Below are 19,313 nucleotides of genomic sequence, written 5' to 3'. Positions count from 1 at the left end.
TTGGCTGGTGCAGCAAAAGCCTCAGGCTTCCTTGCACCATATGGCTAATGAATGAGATTATTGGAAAACAATGAACGTTTTGCATTCTTTTCCTAGTCTTGGACTTACTTCCTGATAAAACTATATAATCATCGTACGTATTGTATTATTTTTATTGCAGAATTTACTTTGAAACTTTATTCATTCACAATTTACAAGCTTACAAATCTTGTGTATATGCATGTACTGTATGCTGCTGTGTTGTACACTAACTGGACACATACCTGTAGTGTCTATTAGTGTCTAAGTGTTAAGAGCGATGCATTATACTCATCTTTCTCTCCCCCACGCAAACGAACTCAACAATATTACAACATAAAAATCAAAATAATTGAACAGCATGTGTGCAACCTTTACTATAAGTACTGATAAAACTTTGCCGGCCAACAAATTAATCTACTGGAATGAGTCCATAAAACAGTTACTACTCCAAGTACAGGCAAATTTACATTAGTAGTAGCAAACGATGCAAGCAAGCAAGCTTATAAGAGCATCAGCCAAAAAACATTCCCATGTGTCTAGTTCTAACTTGAATTTATTCAAACTACCTTCTTGCACTATATAATAAAATGTATTATTAATCAAAAGAAATATTAAAAATTATTCACATATACCCAAACGAACGAATAACAATAAAGTACAGGATAAATGGAGAAAAAAAAAAAAAAAAAAACAGAAGGGGAGAAAGAAAGAAAAAAAAAAAAAAAAAAAAGTATTTCTTACTATAAGTAGCAAAAAAGAAACTGAACAACTGTTAAATGTGAGATTCAGTATTCACATACCGAACTCCAACTTTAACGCTTGTTTCATCCGCCATCTCTTCCCAAGTAAAATATTTTAAAAAATGCGAAAACTTATACACGAAAACTGTTCTGACACCATTTTACACGTTCTTCACGAATACCCTTATCCACCTCGATATTCTTTCCATTGAAGCGTAAATTAAACAGTTAGTTCGCACTTCGTTTTCTACTATGACACTCTCGACACGTGACCAACGTCCTCAAATTCCAAATTAGTATAATAGGCGGAGTCATCATACTTCAGCAACTACAGAAAAGTCATACTCTCCCACGCTAACAGTAAGAAATATCCATTTGTTGGATTGTTACTTTTGGGTGACATGAACTACAATCCCGTACTTATACCCGCGCTTTCGAACCGAACAAAAAAATGTTGAAGTTATCATTACTTCCTTTTCAAACTGTTACGGAACAACTTTTTATGGAAACAGAAAAAAAGCAGCTTTTTCTAGTTCTCGGAATGGATCGGAGTAAATTGGAGTGTTGTTCCTGTTTGTACATGCAACCGTAATGTCCTATATATATATATATATATATATATATATATATATATATATATATATATATATATATATATAAGATATTTTATTTTAACGAGCCGAGCATCATATGGCTAATAATAATAATAATAATACCGTCCCATAAAATTTTTCATTTGGAGTTCTCATTTGTCTGGTTGTTATCCACCAACCTTTGGGAGGCAAGAGATACACGAGGTGTGACAGTAAAGTTCCTGGACTGGCGCCCATGACTGAAAATACACTGACGTGGTATGTTCAAATCAGACTCGTTTGCGTCCGGTTCCTTTTTTCCTATCAGCAGAACCAGCATTCTTGAGTTTCTTTCGAAACAGCGGGTGGTACCAGCATTCTTGAGTTTCTTTCGAAACTCAAGAATGCTGGTACCACCCGCTGGTAGCCAGCGGGTTGTTCATTGCAGGAACAAACTTCCATCTGTCGTTGTAGAAGTTGATAGCTTAAATAGATTCAAGGCAGAACTTGATAAACATTTGGAGGGGGTGGATGGGTGAAATAAGGGTGGTTTTTTTTTTTTTTTTTTTTTGGCTGATGCTATACAAGCTTGCTTTCTTGCATCATGTGTCTTTGCTAATGTTAACAATCAGCAGCAGCCATACCTCAAGTATATACATATATATATATATATATATATATTTTTTTTTTTTTTTGGACGGTGCAGCATAAGCCTTAGGCTTGCTTGCACCATATGGTTAATAATAATATGACGGGAAGAACATCCTTCCTCACGTAAAGCAACAATGGCACTCTTTCTTCGTGGCTTCAGCTGCACATAACTCGCCATCCTGACACAAGCAAGGGATGACTGTAACTCTTGCAGAGCGTGTTTATATAGCTGAGAGTAACAGCTGATGCAATATTACGTCATCACCTACGCGGTCAATCTTATCTGATGCAATCTGTAAGAAATATTGCCATATGCTTACGTTATTCGGACGACAATTACAATTTTAAGGGGTGATGCACTTTCTTTGAACACCAGTGTATATTCCGGTGCCAGAACAAAGAACTATAGGTTAAACGCATATAAAGAGAATTTGTTAATTCTCTAGGATAGCTCTGCTATCCAATAGGATTTGAATCCTTGAAGTTTTCGTCACCGTCCGTTAAAAAAAACTCTTTCACGCCCTTCGCATCGAAGGTTGCGAAGCGCCCGCGTGTACATACACAAATCCAAGCCGAACTTTTGAATAACAATACAACAAACAAAACTTGCTTCCCCCATCCTAGTCAGGTTCCGACCGCGTCTTGTTAATAGCGATGGCAAGGGTGCAAGGGAAGTCGAAGTAGACCGGGGCTCACATCTGGTGAGTATGGACTTGGCACACCCAGGATCCTGAGCTGGATATCATCATTTTTCTCTTTCTTGGTGATTCCCTTCTCTCTCTCTCTCTCTCTCTCTCTCTCTCTCTCTCTCTCTCTCTCTCTCTCACACACACACACACACACACACACACACAGAGCAATTCAGAAAATTTTTTTTCACTGGTGCAGCAAAAGCCTCAGGATTCCTAGCACCATATGGCTAATAACCAAGAGCGCGCGGTCGACATGCTACGACATAGCTGTTAAGTTTTTAATATAAATTAAGACAGAGTATTCCTCGTTTTGACACGTGAAGATCATAAGATTTAAAAAGAATTTCAACTTCCGATTAATAAAATCGCAATATGGTATTTTCGATGAAAGTTGTACATAGATTATACAGTATAAGCTATTTAAAATTGAACTTTATTCAGTGTGTATTTTGGGTGCGTTAATAAATTACACATCCAAAATCAATGACATAGACACGTTTTTTCTTATTTACTTTGACATTCACTTTTTGTATCATTACGTCACTCTGAATTTAAACATACTTCTTTTCCAACGAAAGTTCACATCATTCCTATCTTCAACGATTGAAATAAAGAATTAAAGTTAATTGAGGGTAAAAATTAAAGAAAAAGCTAAAGCTAAGTTATGTTTAGTTAAAATTAGGGGTTAAATTAATTGAGGAGAATAATAATACAAAGAGTTAACTTGTGCTTCCCATAAGATTGTCCTCTTCTCGACAGCGACCACAGACCGGATTTTCTTTATGCGCTTGTAAACAACATGTGTAGTTGTACCCCACACTTCTTAATAGCATTTCACAGCTGGATGAAATCATTGAGACCGTGAAGGCTATGAAAGGCTATGAAAAGGCTACGTGAAGAAGACTATGAAAACTGTTTTTCTGAATTACTAAAAGATGATGAAAGAAAAACAGTCATATTATCGCCAAGCAAAATCTAATTAGTCTGACAACGTGTAACATGATCAATAAATTTCATGTATCCTCTGCTGAATTGCCTGTTTTCTGTTTTGCTCGACGAAAAGTCATAGATGGTAGCTGTTGTTGTTGTAGTAGGGGTTTAGGAATATCAGCAACCTACTAAGGCCATTATTTCTCCATGTATATTGTATGTAAATTAAGTATGTTCTGAGGTCGATTTTCTGTTCTGGTCGATTTTTTGTTTCTTTCCCAAGTGTCCGGGAGAGAAAACCATTCTACTCTCGCTTGAGACCGACTAACTCAGCCTGGTTGTGAAAAAAGCCTATACAAATTCCTCCCGTTATCGACGGACTCGAATTATGGTCTTTTCCACCCTGTGTGAGGAGGACGGCGATCCTACCAAATGTGCTACCCACGAGGTCTAGATGGTAGCTCACTTAGTATAATCATCGTCCCTACCACACTAGGCGAAAAAGACCAGAGTTCGATTCCCGTCCTAGACGTAGGAAATTTTTATGGGTATTTTTCATAACATGGCTGAATTTGTCGGTCTCAGGTAAGGGTAAATTCCGGTTTTCAGTTTTCGGTCCAATTTTGTGCATTTTAAATCACAAATTACTCTAAGAAATCTGTGGTTTAATTTTTTCAAGACCGATTTTGAATGTGAAGATCATCCATCACTATTCTTTTTTGTTTTCCGTTTTTATTTAATTTTTTTCCTATTTTCCTAGTCATAACTACCTGATTATATGATGAAGTACTTAACTGTAGTTAAAACTAAGAAGCAGTAAATCTTATAACTATGTCACAGTTCCATTAGTAGAAACAGGATCTGATTTTGAAACCTGTGTACGATTTGTGTTCTTTGACTCTCAAAAAATCTCCATTTATTCTGAACAATATAGACGTTATTAAAACCCACGATAATGGTATGATAAAGGTGAACATGGTTGCAAAATGCCCAAGATATAGGAGATATACGAGAGTTATTATGCTGTGATTTTGGTAATATTTGCTATTTGTTCACATTATCAGGGTGAATAAGGATATATATATCAGGAGTGCAAAAATATTTGAAGAAATTATCGAGACAAGTCTTAGAGTGGATCAGAAAACTAATTGGGAGATATTTGGAATTACAGATTAACAGCAGCCGCGGGCAGTGGTGTAAGTAATTAGAAGTATTTTATTGGAACAGTATGGAGATAATTGTGTCGGGGATTTCAATGGCTGCTGGGAGGGTCCCCTTCTAACAAGCAAATATTTTGGCTGAATCAGGAAGTCAGGGGAAAGCAAAGAGATGGACTGAAATTGGAGGCAAAGAGGGAAGAGATGGGAAAGATGTTCCATAGGCGAGCAGGTGTATCAAGGCCACTAGTGGGTGAGGAGCCCTAGAAAATGGATATATACTGAAATACAAATAGCATTAAAGAAATAACATGACAACTGCTGCCTGGGGTGTACACATTCAAAAATCAGAAACCACTGGCATGGTCTCTACTCCAGAAAACATGAATATAGCAACTAATCTGCACATATCAAGAGGCAAACAGAATGAGCAGCTGACTGAAATGTATCTTACCTCTATACAGAGTTAGCACCTGGTAACGTAAATTGCATGTCACCTTGACATCAAGTAACTGTAGTGTCACGATACATGCTTGGGATACGACTATTCTGTCAAAGTTTGCAACTGCTGAGATGCTAATGCCTGTCAAGATCGTCTCTTTCTCTCTCTGCTTGAACAGATTTGTGGCTTAACTGAGAAGAGTTTTGAATTCTTTGGTAGAAATAAGATCATTGAAAGGCATGAGAGATGGGAGATTGCTGTCAATAGGTTTTTTTCTGAAGTCCAGGTAGGCGTTACAGTCTCTCATCAGGTGTAGCCAGTCTTCTCTGTCTACACAGAGGCACTGGTCCTCTTGCGACAGACAAAGTTTCTTCAGTTTCGCCTTGATGAATCTATATGTCTGGTGAATACCAGACATATAGCTCACCCCAAATATGGTATACGTCAATACCATATTTGGGGTGAGCCTTTCCAGGGCAGTTTTGGAAAAGCTGGCGTTCTGAAAGAATTTCCGAATGATATCCACTTTGAATATAATTCGGAAATTCTACAGTGGCGTGAGGTCCACAGGAGATGGACCTCACGCCATTGTAGTTTATTTTCGGTTTTAATATCATACAGTCTTTTGGTATTACCAGGAGCTCAGTTTCTATTTTTTTAATCTGGTGTAAAATGTTAGCTCACAGAAGGCTGTGTACAAATTTAATGGGAGGCAACTAGAAATTACTTGCAGTTCTGGGATCAATGTCATTCTACATGCTCATCACCTGAAGAAGGAACAGCGCCTGTATTTGGTTGACCTTGACAGGGAATGTCACTTTGGTAATAAAATGAAAGCAGACCTGTGCCCTATAGAAGATTGTAGGAAAGAAATCTTCCTTGTATATCAGCCAAAGAACACTCCTTTACAACATCAAAGCATAAACCTCAGCGTTTGCCCGTGTCATCAGGACTGACTGTGTGCTTTGATGTTTTCTTTAAAATGGTTACGTTCTGGCATGAAAATCCATTTCTGGTCTAGTAAAGTTCCTAAAAATTTAAATGAGGCTTGACTTTCCAGGAAGTCTTGGTTAAACACGATGACAGGCAAGCCTGCGGGGATCAAGTGAACCCTAAGTAGCAATATCTTGACTTTTGTTGTAGAGAGTGTGAGCTTATGAGTTTTGAGCGTCAGATAAAACAGAAAGATAAGAGTTTACCTGCCTTTCCAAAGTAGCCCACGTTGTTCGTCCAACCAAGAGGACTAGTTCATTACCGTATCAAACCATGTATTGTGTTAGAAGTTGAAGGATAGCCACTCGTTCATCACCACGTTCCAAAAGAATGGTCCTAAAATGGAGACCTGGAGCAGTCTCTGAATGTATTCTTTGGAATATTGCGGAAGTCACTGCAAATGGTAAATTTCTTGTTTGAAAAATAAACAGTTATTCTTCTGTAAACGGAGAACGTCCTGCCTATCGGATTCATCGAGCAATTTTTCACCAGATGAGTCGAAGGAACTTTTGATAATATCGTCAGCCTCAACAGTGAGTTGTATCTTACAAAGTAAAAACATTGTCACCTTGAATAACACTTAGAAGACCATCTTTTTGAAGATCTACCCCCACATTGATCCAGTTTTGTTTTTTTTTAATTTCCCCTCAGGCCTGGGCAATCCAAGGGTTGCTGGCAGTCACTGGTATTGCACTGCCTCCAGTGGATGCAGGATTTGTCCAATCTTAGACACTTCACTTATATATATACAGGGTGTCTCAAAAATACACAGCAAAACTTCAGGAATGAATTCCTCATATGTAGACAATAAGAATATTTTATATCATCATAGTTCCGGAAATGTTTGGTTCCCGAGTTATTAACCGAAATGTCTTATCTCACGCAGGTGATTTCCTTCATCACAAAGTACTGACAGAATCTGGTGGTTTTCCATTCCGACCATGTACTCAAATCAGGAACAAGCGGATATGCACTTTATGTACGGTTTGGCGGACGGCAATGCTCTGGAGGCTCGTCGTTTGTACCATGAAAGGTTCCCAGAACGAAGATGTCCAGACAGGAAAACGTTTGAGGCATCCATCGCCGCCTTTGTGAACATGGGACCTTTACACCTCGTGCTGCCGACAGAGGACAACGAGGATCTACGACTCATGAGGTAGAGGGTGGACCAACTGCTGGCCTCCACGCTCACTGATAAACCCACAAAATTTCTTCTTGTGGGCCATTTAAAGTCATTGGTGTATTCGACTCCGGTAGCTGATGTGGAAACTCTCCGCAATCGAATTGTGGTAGGTTGTGAGACAATACGAAACATGCCAGAAATTTGACATCGTCTTCGCGAGTCCATGAGACGTCGATGTGAGGCCTGTATTCAGGCAGAAGGTGGACATTTTGAACAATTACTATAAAGTGATGTGAACAGTTGTGTCATAGACAGACCTTCAAAAGTCGGAAACCAAGCATTTCCGGAACGGTGTTGATATACATTTTTTTTATTGTCTACATATGAGGAACTCATTCCTGAAGTTATGCCGTGTATTTTTGAGACGCCCTGATAACAATATATATATATATATATATATATATATATATGAAATATGAAAACGAAGAAGTGGAAAAAAAGGAAAAACAGTACGTGTACCTGAATGCTCAAAGCAGCAAAACAGGATACATGTATATAAATAAGTGTCATCGATGAAAGTAAAATAAAATAAAATAAAAATAAAAATAAATATAGATGGAGAAGTTATTAAACACAAAATGCCGAGCCTAGTTGAAGAAAAAAAAGAAAAAAAGAATGTTAAGAACCTATATAAAATTAAGTAGAATTAAATCTGAATTAATACCGAATTAACAGGCCAATCATATGTACAAAAGCTGAAAGAAAAAGAGGGGAGGGTAATAGAGATAAAAATTATAAAATAAAAATTAAAATTATAAAATAAAAATTAAAGAATTTAAAATTTAAAAATTAAAAATTAAAAATTGGTACATAGATCAGGTATTTCATCAGGGGGCTACACCTGATCATGTACCAAACACTGTGTTTCTATGCAAACTCATGCTGATGGAGAAGCTGTAGAAATGAAATGGATATAAAAAAATGAAATAGATATAAAAAAAATTAAATGGATATAAAAATAATTTTTTTTTTTTTTTTAATTTTTTAATTTTTTAAGACTCCACAAACAAGAGTGAGGTAGCCCCAACGCAGTGTATTTAGATTAATAAATTATGTAATAACGTAGTGTATTTAGAAATAAATTGAGTCGATAGTATGTAAGAACGCAAACGCAGTGTGTTTAGTAAATTAAGTGTGTAAGAACGTAAGTTTAAATCAAAAGTATGTAAGTTAAATAATAATGAATAACAAGATAGCGGTATAGAAAAAGGAAGCAATGCAAGGTAGGGGAGGGAAAAGAAGTTAAAAATATAGAGGCGAAGATAGTGAGAATAAGAAAAGTGAGAATGTCCGAATCACCCTCGTATTACACTAATAGTTCAACGGACAGAAAAACGAAGATCAGAAAGTAGAAAGATGTAAAGAGAAGGAAAAGAGTTTAAAGGATACTAGGCAAGCTGGGTGTGTAAGTACCCAACCTCATAGAGAGGGCCTTGGCTATGAGAGTGTTAGTTGAAGTGGAAATTAATACCGCTAGCTTGTAGTGTATATTTTGAGTGATAGACATGAAATATAATAAAAAATATGAAGAGGAAAAAAATTAAAAATATGAAGAGGAGAAAAATTAAATACCTATGATATTTGGCAGAAATAAGTTGAGTGAGATATAATCAAGAAATGAAGATACAAATTTGCGATCATGATTAATAAGATACAATTATGCGAATATGATTAATAAGAATGGAATGTAATTATGCGAATATGATTAATAAGAATGGAATGTAATGTAATGTAATGTACAATTATGCGAATATGATTAATAAGAATGGAATGTAATTATGCGAATATGATTAATAAGAATGGAATGTAATGTAATGTAATGTACAATTATGCGAATATGATTAATAAGAATGGAATGGAATTATGCGAATATGATTAATAAGAATGGAATGTAATGTAATGTAATGTACAATTATGCGAATATGATTAATAAGAATGGAATGTACACAGAGGGAAAACTATGACAACGATGGTGGAGTTGCTCAGAAGAGAAGAACTGTGGGAGCCCTCTGTGGTTAAAATAGAGAAAATAAGATTGGTATTTATTTATGTCCAATCTTATTTTCTCTATTTTGGAAAGTTAAAGTCCCATATTATAAGACATTCGGATTTACTGGGCTACTCTATTTCTCTGTGCAATTACTCATTATACTCATCAGATTCATTAGGCCTATAACACACACCTACTCTCATTTTTCCTTTGCCAGTGCTTATTTCACACCAAATAGCACTGCATTGTCCACCAACATTAATCGGATGCATTGTACACCAACATTAATCGGACTCAACACTGCATTGTCCACCAACATTAATCGGATGCACTTCCTTAGATTTTACATGTTTTTTAACTAATAGCATTACTCCTCCTCCCCTCCTGTCCTGTCTATCCTTTCTGTACACATTGTACTCCCCAAATTCCAATTTTGCACTGTTTACATCTGTGTGCCACCACATCTCTCATATCCCAACAATATCTGCCTTTGATGCCTTGACTAGCACTTCAAGCTCATAAAATTTATTAACGATACTCTTCGCACTGGTGTACATGCAAGTATACATGCACCTGTTCCTACTCTTAGTTACCTTGACACAGCCCATGTATTTACTTGTTCCACTATTACTGCCAGCAATCCTGGAAATCTGCATTACCTCTCTTTCCAGGATGCTGCTCATTCTAATAGAAGCAGTGCAAAATTCATTTTTGCCTATGCTCGCGGCCACTGTTAACCTTTCAGTCTGTGTATCCCCCCCAAGCTAGCAGTTTTCCGATCCACCTGTTATAATGAAAACTAATAGTAAGTAAAAAGGCGCACATACAAAAGGAATACCGATGCTGATGTGAAAACAACAGACAAAATTTTCAAACCAACAGCACAACAGAATACACTAAAACCAGCAAATGAAAACTGACCATTTTTCTAAAATAATTATCATAAGGTGTCTCTGTTGGATTTTAACAGCTCAGGGGAATCTGGACTTTAGTACTTCGCTGTTCGGATTTAAAAGCCAGAATTAATTCACTTATTGTCTATAGCTTAATTCTAGACGAAAACACTCACACAGTAGATTGAAGCTGGACAATCGGAGCGTTTGTGTTCACAAAATGAATTTTATTTCATTTTAGCGGGTATATAGGTATTCCATAAAAGTATGCTTTTGTAAATTTTATGTGTCGGTGTTTCTTTATTTTTTAAGGATAAAATAGAGTTGACAGAATAAACTTTAAAATTAACTGCTGGTGTGAAAAAAAGACGTAAACGTTTAACTTTCGAATGGACAAAAAACTAACAATCGTGATTTTCTTCCCAAAAACAAAACAGCCCGTTTGCTTTTTAATATGTTAATTTTAAAAAGGCAGTAGTATTATTTTTCTACCATAATATACCATGACGGGTGTGGATATTATAATTTTAAGAAATGTAAATTTAAAGAACACTATGTAAATGAACGCTATCATCCGTTCGCAACGACTGTCATGTTCACAGATACACCATGCAAACTTTATTTCTATAAAGTCAAACTAGAGTCAGGCTATGCTTATTTTGTGAATCTCTCCAAACAAGTTAAGTTTTGCAGTTAATTTTAAAGTTTATTCTGTCAACGCTTCTTGTCCAATTGTTAAACTGTTGATGTTTTTTTTTTGTTGGCCTGTTAAGAAGCAGATGTCAACAACGTTAATATTGGTAATTGGTAAAAGTTATAGCTCGGACACAACATGGTTTTGTTCAGGAAAAGTCTTGCCTGAACAATTTGATTGGATACTATGATGTGGTCACAAAGGAACTGGATTCAGGGAATACGTTTGATATCATATATTTGGATCTTAGAAAGGCGCTTTTGATACTGTTGCAAATGGAAGACTGCTGAATAAATTGGAGCAGTCTTCCATGTGCAACAAAGCCTTAGAGGCAAATTGCTGCTATGGATAAAAGGATGGTTGAGTGGGAGAAGACAGAGAGTGGTAATCAATGGACACTGTTTGTTGTTTTCTGTATTTATAAATGATATTGATGATGGTATATCAAGCTTAATGTCAAAATTTGCAGACTATACGAAGTTTGGCAGGATTATTAAGGACACTAATGACAGCACGCTGCTGCAACAGGATCTAGAAAAGTTGAGCAGATGGGCTGAGAGGTGGCAAATGAAGTTTAATATTGACAAATGTAAAGTACTACATATGGAAGCAGTAACCCCAGAGTGACGTATCAACTCTGTGGTACTACACTGACAATGGTAGAGAACGAAAAGGATCTGGGGGTATTTGTGCAGGCAGATATGAAGTTTTCTGAGCAATGCAGACGGTCTGCAAGAATAACTCATAGTGTATTGTCAAGGATATGCAGAAATTTTTCTAGCAGGGATAAGGAGTTGATTATCCCCTTGTATAAGGCAATGGTCAGGGCACACCTTCAGTACTGTATACAGGTCTGGAGACCTCATTTTAAGAAGGATGTAGAGCTGTTGGAACGAGTACAGAGAAGGGCAACAAGATCAGTGAATGGAAAGAGAGTTGCTCTTACGAAGAAAGGCTTCAATTTTGAAAATTACAATGTCTGGAGACTAGGCACCTGCGAGGTGATCTGATAGAGGTGTATAAAGCCTTCAATGGTTTGAGCATGCTCAATGCTGATGGGATTCTTCCTCTTGCTCAGAATAATCACCTGAGAGGGCATAAATTCAAATTGAGGAAAGACAGATGTAGGATAGACGTGCGGAAATTTGCCTTTAGCCAGCGGGTGGTTGGTTGGTGGAACAGACTTCCATCCCTTGTCGTGGAAGTTGATAGCCTAAATAAGTTTAAGGCTCAGCTGGACAGGTATTTCGAACGAACAGAGGGGGTGAAGTGGAAGTGTTTTTTTTTTTTTTTGGCTGATGCTGCATAAGCTTGCTTTCTTGCATCAAATGCCTCTACTAATGCTAAATGCTAATGCTAAAAGTTGATAGCCTAAATAAATTTAAGGCTGAGCTAGACATGTATTTGGAACGAACGGAGGGGTGGAATGGGATTGGCTTTTTTTGGATGATGCTGCATAAGCTTGCTTTCTTGTATCATATGCCTCTACTAATGCTAATGCTAATTTTAAGTTTTTGAGAAAGCAATGTTTTTGTTGGTCACTTAAGAAGTGAATCCCTGTTTTGCGTACACGCTTCAATTGTTTGGCAAAACTAAATGGTTAAGCGTAACATGTGTGTTTTGGTTTGTTTTTGGAAATTTAAGTCGATTAAAAAAGTACACTTGGTAATGCTAAAATATACAGTTTTATTCTTGAGACAACATAGAAAATAACCTAAAATGTCAACCTTAACATTGGTAATTTTCACATAAACTCATTTAAGCAAGTACACTTTATGTCGCTTAATATACACTTTTATTGTTGTTGTGATAACTAAAACGTCGAACTTAACGTTGGAAATTTTCACATTAACATTTTGTGCTAACAACTAAAAGGGCAAAATTACAATCTTGAGGAAAAACTAACTGGAGTCATTGAGAAATAGTGTTGCAAAAAATGAACACAAACGGACGTCAGAACCATTAGGGCTCCAGAAGAAAGTATTTTGTACATGTCATCTACCAACATTTTTTAATTGTTTGGATTAAGTTTCAAAGATACAAACAGACAGTTTTCACTATATTTTGCACATCAAGCATATACAGAGGTTTCAGAAAATAACATAATCATTGCAGATAAACTTGATAAGACTTCAAGGAAACACAATGGTTTAATTTTTCAAAAACAGACGGAACTTTGGTCAAGAAAAACTTTAAGAATACAGATAATTTTATTTTCAGGTCTCAAAACAGATGGAAACATCAAGGAATTTTTTTTATCTGTCAGGAAAATAAAAAATAGTTTTTTATCCCGCAAACAATCAAAGTGCCGCTTCTGCGGCAGGTGGCGCGGCCTTACCCCACCCATAGCATAAACACTCCAAAATAAACTTTCCATAATATACCTCGCCAATTAAGACCTACAATTCAAAGCGCAAACCCAATTACACATTCACAAACTTTTTTGACGTCACAGACTGCTACCTTCCACTACCACCTTTACTCTCAATCCCCGAATAAACAACGTAGCCCCGAGGAAACGCAGATAAACGGCAGCCACACAGATCCCAAATCGCGCCAGGGCTCAAAAAATAAGTATTCAAAGTATTTTATTATTTTTTTTTTTGGCGAACTCCAGGGTTTCCCCTATTCGCCGCTGAAAGTTATCTATACATTGTGCTAGATTACAATTTATAATGATTAATTATACATGAAAAGTACAATGATTAATTATACATGAAAAGACTATTTACAGTGATGGTACATAAAAGACTATATACAATGATGGTACATAAAAGACTATATACAATGATGGTACATAAAAAGACTATATACAATGATGGTACATAAAAAAACTATATACAGTGATCATACAGTGAAATACTGGGCTTCGGAGTCCAGCAGCAGACTGATCAATACATCAGGTAAGAGTAATAAAAAGAAACAGTTTAGCATTTTACTGAACCTCAGGAGCAAGAATTCTTTTTCTGCGTTTAAACAATTTCTCTGCATAGGTGGAGAAGGCAGTATAATATTCAGAACAGTTAACCAATCTCGGCAGCTCGGAGCAGTCAAATACATTTGTGAGAAGTTGAAAGTCTAGTCTTAAACCGTCGTACAGTTGACAATGAAAGACGAGATACTCAACAGTCTCTTGAGCACCACAACTACAGAGAGGAACGTTACTTAATCCTAGTGAGAACAATTTAATGTTAAGACTGCCATGATCGGTATATAAAAACGTAACGTATAAACCAGGATTGAACCAGTCCATTTTCTTGTCGTAATCAACAACCTCGGGAAAAAACTTAAAGGTCTCCCTACCCAAAGTAGAGGTGGACCAGGTATTTTGCCATGTTCTACAACATTCATTTCTCATTCTTTTAATGTCTACATTTTCTTGCAAGTCAGTATTATATGTTATGCCTTTTACAATCGCAGGAACATTTTTTCTTCTACAATATAAAAGATAGTGGAACATTACTTCATATTGGATTGCCAGTCGATGACTGAGGACCTGGAGAGCAGCTGTAGAGACAGTTCGACAAGCTCTACTTACAGCGAGAAGAAAGAATCTTTGTGCTTGGGTAAGATATTTTTGAACAAGGGAGTTACCGATTCTGTATCCCCCAGGCCCCAGCCGCATAACACACAATTGGTATAAATATACAAGAGTAGTATAATTTAATGGAAGATTTCTTTACACCAAAAGTACTCCTGGTAATCTTAATAATTTTATAGGTCATAGCTTTTATTTTCTGAAGTACATATTTTGCATGGTAATTGAAATTAAGACGGTCATCAAAATAAATTCCTAAGTATTTATGCTACCGAGTGCTCCTAATCATATCTCCATTCAACTTAATAACAGGTGGTCTATTCACATCAAGAGAGCCTTTTAGCAACATTTGTTTTGTTTTATTAGTAGAAATTTGAAGTTTATGTGTTTGACACCAGATATCCAAGTCCTCTAGAACTTCATTTGCTCTGCACTCTAGCTCTCGGCGGGAATTACCAAAAATCAGAATAGCAAGGTCGTCTGCATAAGCTATCTGAAGGATGTTGTCTCGATCAACCGAGAGCCACCCATCAAGGACCATGTTCCAGCACACAGGGCCAAGAACAGAGCCCTGAGAGCAGCCCCTAGAAACAGATCTGGAGACAGAGCAGAATCCTGAGGAAACTGTGATGCTGAGAGAATCAAAGTAATTCGAAAGGAGACGGTAAATAGGAGCAGAGACCCCGGCCTCTCTGGACCTCGCCAGGACACTCGGCCACCAAACAGTGTCGAATGCCCCTTGGAAATCAACAAAGAGACCGAGGACATATTTAGAATTGGAATTTTGAACAGAACTCAAAACCTGACGAATAGCATCAACAGAAGACCTTCCACGTGTAAAGCCAAATTGAAGTGGGGAACTTAGGTTTCTGTCTAAATAGTAATTTAGAAGACGAGAAACAATTAATTTTTCCAAGACTTTGCCAAGAATGGGTAGCAGTGCAATGGGCCTGTAAGAGGCCGGCTCAAAAAATAAATTGAAAATTAAATTCTGAAATTACCACTAATGCCATCCATCAAGAGAAAACAAACATTTTTTTATTACTAAATACCATTTCCCGCCAAATCGGAACCCGCCTCCGTCCCCGCAAAAGCGGTCCATATTATTGTTACCCGCCTCCTCTTCGATACCCCGCAAATTCGGTTCATACCATTCTGCATTACTGCTAGCCATCATGCCAACCTTTCTATCATCTGCAAACTGAGACATTAAGCTTGATATACCCTCATCAATAACATTAATAAATAAATGAACCGATAACGATAGGCCAGGAACCAAACTCTATGACTCCACTAAGAACATTGGTCGACGAAGAGAGGTGTTCATTGATAATCACTGTCAGTATTCTCCCATTCAACCATCCCTTTATCTAAAACAGTAACTTTCCCATAATGCCAAGGTGCTCCAATTTGTATAGCAGTCTATTATTTGCAAAAGTATCGAAACTTTTCTGAAATCGAATTATATGAAATCAAAATTATTTTTAGCATCGTGTTCCTTTGCTACTATATCATACTGTCCAATCAGATTGGGCAGAAAAGCTGCCTGTTAACAAATCAATCCTCTGAATGCAGTATAATTCCATTCCCCCTCTTCTTTACTTCTTTTTAGTGAATCGATTATTTTTTCTGGAACTGACGTTAAGCTAACAGTTCTGTAATTTTTCATGTCACCTTTTAATCCTCATTTATGGATTGGTGATATCTTCGCACATCTAGTCCATAGGTACCTCCCCTAAATCCAAGTACTTTCTAATAATTATGGCTAAGTGTTTTCTTACCTTCTTTGTTGCCCACGTAGCCCAGTGGTCAGGAGCTTGAGTGCATAGCAAGCGTTCCTTGAGTGGACCGGGGTTCAAGCCCGTGACTACTAAATATTATAAGTATTTAGTGGTCAGGAGCGTGAGTGCATAGCAAGCGTTCCTTGAGTGGACCGGAGTTCAAGCCCGTGACTACTAAATATTATAAGTATTTGAATTGACGATTTATTGTAAACTCTACTGACTTGGTTGTCGTGCCGGAGTATAAACAGAAAATTTATTTTATAAATTGAATATAAATTTTTAAGTTTCGCTTCAACAATTCCTCTTCCACTTTCCTTTCAGTTATCACAAAATCGTTTAGCTTCCTGTTAGAGTGTGATAAACTACTGGCATCCAATTCCCTAAAGAATTCCTCGCGTGCAAATGTAGATGCAAAATACCAATTCAGCCTGTCAGCAACTTGAGCAGGATCTTCAACAATTAAACCATCGAATGGGCCAACATTATTCAATTCCTTCTTTCCCCTGTTAATGTAAGTAAAGAACTCTTTGCTGATTTTCTCGACTTTCTTTGGAAGATACTTCTTGTAATCTGCCTAGTAGCTCCTATGGGTATTTCCATGAATACATTCGATTCATAGTTTGTTGTTGTTGACATCATAAGTTTTCCTCCCTGTATAGAAATTAAAAAGTGTCTGAGGCCACTCTACTTACCCTTCCAAATGCAGAAGCCTTTCTCTTTTCCTTGACAGTAGTTGTGTCTTTGAATAAATTACACATTAGTATAGTGTACTCACTGCCACCCAGTCGGTCTTTTACTTGCAGCTTCTTATTGCCCGAAGGTTCTTTGCTGACAATGAGATCAAGAGTATTGCTTCCTCTTGTTGCCTATCTATCGTTCTGCTATAGAAAACATTCACTCGATAAATCTATAAAAGTCTTGCTAGTGTGTGAGTAACAAACCCACAAATTCCAGTCCACATCTGAAAAGTTGGAAAGTTACAATCCCCTTTATTAGACATTCTGAAATTACTTGTCCGCTCTATTTTTCTGTATAGGTGAATGGTATAGTCATCACAGTGATTAGGTTTATAACACACTTCTACTCTCATTTAAGTTTTCCAGTTCTTATGAAATGAGCAATTAAAAACCATCTAGCGAGGAATGCATCTACAAGCCCCAGTATGGAATTTTGAAGAGGCGATCTTTCTGTTCACTCTATCTGGATAGCAATTGCAATAACAAAGAAACCAGGTGCAAAATATAATTTTGCAACATTCTCAGATATCAATCAAACTTTAAAAAAAAAAGTTGAAATATATAGAAAACTGCTGTCTTAATCGTCGCACTGTTGTATCAAGAGCAAATTACTGTTATCGATAAAGTTCTGCTTGGGAAAATAAAAGTTAAAGTGATTATGAATGGGCCGTGCTCTTCGAAAGCTAATGTTAATAGTGAAGTTCCCCAGTGTTTAGTGCGTGATTCATTGTCTTCTATATTTATTAATGCGATTAATGATAACGTATCACGCTTAATGTTTATGTTTTCTGAAGATAACATGGATCGCCGGTAATTAAACAAAGTACTTAAGTTATGCTGCTACCACTAGTTCTAGACAAATTAGATAGATGGTTGCCGAAATGAAGTTAACTTTGAGAAAGTGCCAGTTGACGTTTACTTTGATATGGGTAGCGGTATTTACTGATGAAAATATCGACAGTGCTTTACCAATACTCTCATGCTATTGGAGAAGGAAAAAGACTTGGCTGTTATTGTGTAGTGAGATATGCACTAGTCTGAGCAATGCAGAAGGGCTGCCAAGGCAGCTCATATGGGTTTTGTCAATGATATAAATTTTGCCAGCAGAGAGAAGATTTGATCATGTTTCTTAAGGAAATGGTTAATGATCTACAGGTCTGGAAGCCTCATTTTGGGAAGGATGTGTGTTGGAATAAGTGCAGGGAAGAACAACAGGTTAGTGAGAGATGTGGACGTGTATTTTTTTTTTTTTATGTGAACCCCAAACACGAGAGGTATTAGACCCTATAGTACTTAGTACTGTGCTTGGGTTGGAGGTGGAGAAGACGAAAGAAGATATTTGTTGACACTGGACGTGAACTTCTGTAGATTGTAATTTTCAGGAAATACGTATGAAGGAAGGTTGTTCCAGAAAACGGCAGTTGAATGAATAAATGAGGAAGATGAAAAGTTGGTTCTGTGGGTTTGAGGTTGGACAGTAAATGGATGTTGGCTGGTGGCGGCACGTGTTTGGACTGCTTTGAAAGAGAGGACGGGAATCATAGAAGCCAGTTCAGAAGAACAGTGCCCATGGAAGTATCTGTAGATGAGGCACGCAGCAGAAACAGTACGTCTATGAGAAAGTGAGTGGAGAGACTCGGTTAGAGATGAACCATTAATTAACCTAACTGCCCTCTTCTGAATGGAATCAAGAAATCTGAGAGAGGTTTTGGGGGCACCACCCAGATGTGGGAACAATATTCCATGGCAGGGCGGATTTGCGATTTATACAGAGTGAGCAGCTGTTTGGAAGAAAAGTAACGCCGAGAGCGAAAGAGAAAACCAAGTTTTTTATATGCAGACGAAGCAAATTTTGTAATGTGCTTGTGCCAAGAGAGATTAGAAGTCAGGGTAATCCCCAAAATAGATATATCATTTTGCCTAGAAATCGGAGTGTCACTAAAGATAAGCATAGGAGCAGAAGAATCCTTTTTGCGAGATATAAGACAAGACTGAGTTTTAGAAGGGTTGAAATCAACTAAGTTGTCTTTGCCCCACTGGAGAATTACCTGAAGATCGGCATTTAAGGAATTGGTAGCAGATTTTCGAGAAGTTGAAACTGAAAGAGCAGTACAAGGTTTCTCAAAATGGAAAGTTAAATGCAATGTGCTATCATCGGCAAAACTATGGATAGGATTTCCAGTCAATGGAAGAAGGTCATTGATATACAAGAGGAATAGTGGGGGGAAAGAACTGAACCTTTATGCCAAACACGATCAAAAGCCTTTGAGATGTCAAGAGCAACTACTTATGTTTC

At 37.1% G+C, this 19,313-nt stretch overlaps 1 protein-coding gene across 3 annotated transcripts in view; it reads right to left on the bottom strand.

Moving 5' to 3' along the window:
• The window catches only part of LOC150078996 (kinesin-like protein KIF21A), a 755,520-nt gene extending 754,496 nt beyond the window's left edge, over positions 1-1,024 (bottom strand). For 2 of the 3 annotated variants that reach the window (XM_090383539.1, XM_090383541.1), the window contains exon 1: positions 822-1,024. In XM_090383539.1, coding sequence (XP_090239665.1) covers positions 822-856 — 35 coding nt within the window. In that variant the 5' untranslated portion in view covers positions 857-1,024. Of the gene's footprint in view, positions 1-762 lie in introns of all 3 variants that reach the window. The other variant, XM_090383540.1, reaches the window with a different exon arrangement.
• Between the last annotated feature and the right edge of the window lie 18,289 nt (positions 1,025-19,313).

This window comes from Mastigoproctus giganteus, chromosome 10, assembly GCF_048544385.1.
Source record: "Mastigoproctus giganteus isolate SK-2022 chromosome 10, ASM4854438v1, whole genome shotgun sequence".
Classification (NCBI taxonomy): domain Eukaryota; kingdom Metazoa; phylum Arthropoda; class Arachnida; order Uropygi; family Thelyphonidae; genus Mastigoproctus; species Mastigoproctus giganteus.
The sequence above is the reverse complement of the archived record's forward strand: the minus strand, read 5'-3'. Positions and strand labels throughout refer to the sequence as shown.